The sequence below is a fragment of the Salvelinus fontinalis genome, chromosome 17 (genome assembly GCF_029448725.1).
Source record: "Salvelinus fontinalis isolate EN_2023a chromosome 17, ASM2944872v1, whole genome shotgun sequence".
In the NCBI taxonomy this organism is placed as follows: domain Eukaryota; kingdom Metazoa; phylum Chordata; class Actinopteri; order Salmoniformes; family Salmonidae; genus Salvelinus; species Salvelinus fontinalis.
This window is the reverse complement of record NC_074681.1, coordinates 16,550,806-16,553,987: the sequence shown is the minus strand read 5'-3', so window position 1 is coordinate 16,553,987 and position 3,182 is coordinate 16,550,806. Positions and strand designations below refer to the sequence as shown.

General features: G+C 42.6%; 1 protein-coding gene across 1 annotated transcript; it reads right to left on the bottom strand.

Annotated features, from left to right (window-relative positions):
- Window positions 1-1,172: 1,172 nt before the first annotated feature.
- Window positions 1,173-3,171, bottom strand: LOC129813824 (zinc finger protein 233-like). Its single transcript, XM_055866378.1, has 2 exons — window positions 2,745-3,171; window positions 1,173-2,488 (listed from the first exon to the last, which is right to left on the bottom strand). The coding sequence occupies exons 1-2, from the start codon at window positions 3,025-3,027 to the stop codon at window positions 1,569-1,571; spliced, it is 1,203 nt and encodes a 400-aa protein (XP_055722353.1). The 5' UTR covers window positions 3,028-3,171; the 3' UTR covers window positions 1,173-1,568.
- Between the last annotated feature and the right edge of the window lie 11 nt (window positions 3,172-3,182).

Below are 3,182 nucleotides of genomic sequence, written 5' to 3'. Positions count from 1 at the left end.
ATATTTGCATGTATGGTTTGATTTCCAATTTAAAATACAATAACTACCTTCCAGCATGCATTGGATTTAGGAAAAGCCAAGGTAATCCCCCTCAAAAGACACCCCACAATCGGGCTGCAGGGCTGCAAATTGTCGCAGGAGGTCCACTGAAATTGCTGTTTGAGGCTGATTAGGGGTGGCATGTTCCAGCTAACAGCTGCAAAACTGCAGCCAGACATCATGAGCTCTTCCTGAAATGAGGACATTCCGTTTCTTAGATTGCATTGCAATACTTTACTGCCGATGTTGGTGAGATGCATGTCTTAAGAACTTTCAAAAATTACTCCATATTTTCATCATATCCCAGCTGCGTTCAGGTCGAAGAGACTCCACATCAAAAAACACAAGGGCAAACAAGTTTTTTTCCTTCTTCCCATTAACCACACAATTCATTCAAAGTACATCAACTCCTCCAAGAATCCTCTTTAGTATATCAATATCTGATGTTGCCTGGCTACCCATCCACATTGCTCCAGTTCAACTGACATTTCTACACCACTAAGTCTGAATTTGCCTCACTCCCCTACGATAATTTTTAGAATGCGAACACTTTCTGACCGTTCTGATTGGTCACAGAAACCGATGGGTTGATACTCACCAGACATGTCACCCATTGACCTTGTTAGGGATGCTCTGGATCGACGTGTAAGACAGCGTGTTCCAGTTCCCACCAATATCCAGCAACTTCACACAGCCATTGAGGAGTGGGACAACATTCCACAGGCCACAATCAACAGACTGATCAACTTTATGCGAAGGAAATGTGTCACGCTGCATGAGGCAAATGGTGGTCACTTTTCTTTAAGGTGCATATCTGGATTCCCAGTCATGTGAAATCCATATATTAGGTCCTAATGAATTTATCAATTGACTGATTTATATGAACTGTAAATACACCCCCCCCCCCCACCTGTTGGCTTAAGAGGTTAATAAGGGTTGAATTCAGTAGGGTACAACGTTACAGAATGTTCTGTATAAAAATGTAGAAATATACATTGTGTATAATAGATATGATTCTCATGTACATCAAGGACCCATGTCAGTTCTATCTGCAACATTTCAGATGTTAGCCCTCCTGAACATTATCCTGGCACCTATAGAATCCACACACACACACACGAAAGGGCTCAAAGTTTGAGAGAATTCAAATTTTTATTCATAAAAACTTATGCATTGACAAAAGCATGTCCATTGTAGTGTTAGTCTGGCATAGCTCTACAAAACCCTAAAGATGGAGATCCTCCTCTTAAGCATTCCAAGCAGGAAGCTGTAAACCTGCAACTCTGATCCCTCACTACAGTATATAAGCACCACTAGTGCAACAGTTGTGGTAGGGTCTCACTGCTCTCACTTTATAGAATGGGATGACAAAAGTAACACACTGCTGCTTTCTGCCAGAGTGTCTTGATGGTCTTATCAACTCTGTTCTCAGTCATTAGAAAATGTTTGTCAATGAGGTTGTGTTTCATAATGTGTGGGGTGGGCCCCAGCTGGTTTCTCTAGGATGCTCTAAATTGTCTCGTGATGGATCAGTAGACAGTTTGGTTTGTTCTGAGGGCACTGTGTACTCGCTGGTGTGTGCGGAGATTACTCTGCTGAGCGAAACACCTCCCGCACGTGACACAGCTGTACGGTTTCTCTCCCGTATGAATCCGCTGATGCATCTCCAGGTGACCAAACCGGTCAAAGCTCTTTCCACAGAAGGAGCAAACAAACCACTTCTCTCTTGCTGGGGTTCTCCTTGGGGATACTTTTGTTGAGTGAAAACTATTTGGGGCAAGCGAAAATACATTGTTTAGCCAAATGTTGGAATATGCTGCACCCTCATTGGCTAGCATTTGTTTGTCTGACGGCACTCTCGTAGTTGTCCCATCCTGCCTTCTCTCTAGGTGCATGGTTTCTCTGTGCTGTCCTGGCTGTGCCTGAACCAAATATGTAGGGGTACTTCTTCTGTCATTCCAAACAGACTGTGGTCGCATCTCTTCTTTCATAACTCTGTTAATGTCACCCATTTTGGATGATGGAATGCTATCAAGACCCTCCACTGCACTTTGAATGAGCTGTATGTCTGCATCTTGATCCAGTGGATATTGTTCTGTGCATTTATGGTAATCTGGATCCTCCAAGTCACAGTTGCGCTCTGTTAAAGATGCCCAGAGCTGACTCTCTCTCTCATCCACAGCAAACTCAGTTTCCTCATGATCTGAACTCTCTGTGCCATGTTCACTTCCTGATGAATGTTGTGAAATATCATACTCCTCCGCTTGCTCTCTTTTCACTAACTCTAGTCCACTACCCTTCTCTCTGTGGCCAGACCTGTACTGTTCATCAAGCCCCTCTTCTTCTTCTGCATGTGGCTGTGGTCTATTTCGATCCAGTTGGTCATTTTTCTCTGCGTTCTGCTCAAACGAAGTCCTTTCACTAGCATCCTCATCAGACCCCTTGGACCCTGAAAGTGGAGGTTTTAATGAATTGTCAGAAGCATAACGTTACCGGTATGTCAAAATCAAACTTGAGAGCACTGCACAATTTAACAAAGTAAACAATACAACTGAAACCTAGCTAAAGTAGTTAGGCATTGTGCTAAAGGATTCAATCCTACTGCATTTTATATATTTTTGTATAATTGACCTTTGAGTTGAGATTTACAGCAAAATATGTCAGAATTATATTTCTATGAGTACAGTAAGCCGGAGGTGGCTCACCCTGTCCCTCCTCCGTTCTGCTGGAAGACGACGAGCATGTAGAACAGCCTGCTTCTTGCGCTTTGGACCTCGTCGTTTGCCGTTCGTTCTCCATAAACAATAATTGTCTTTTCAATGTTTCAATTTCATTTTCTCTTCGGCACATTTCCAAGCGTAAAACAGCAAACCCATCATCGAACATTTTACTTATTTCTGCCACCGCAGTTTTAGCCAACACATCCATAACTGAGCTTAATTTGGTTTGAAAAGTAACACAATTAGTCATATTCTCCTGGAACAACATTTTATCTGACTAGTGTTATGTTTCTAAAGATAATTTTCAGTCAGAAAGACAAACGTTAGTTAGCTAGCTACCACATTGATAGTTTTTACTTCCGCGAAAACAAACGAGGGGAGGAGCGCCTGATCATATGATCTCCTACGGTGTCCGTAGAGGAT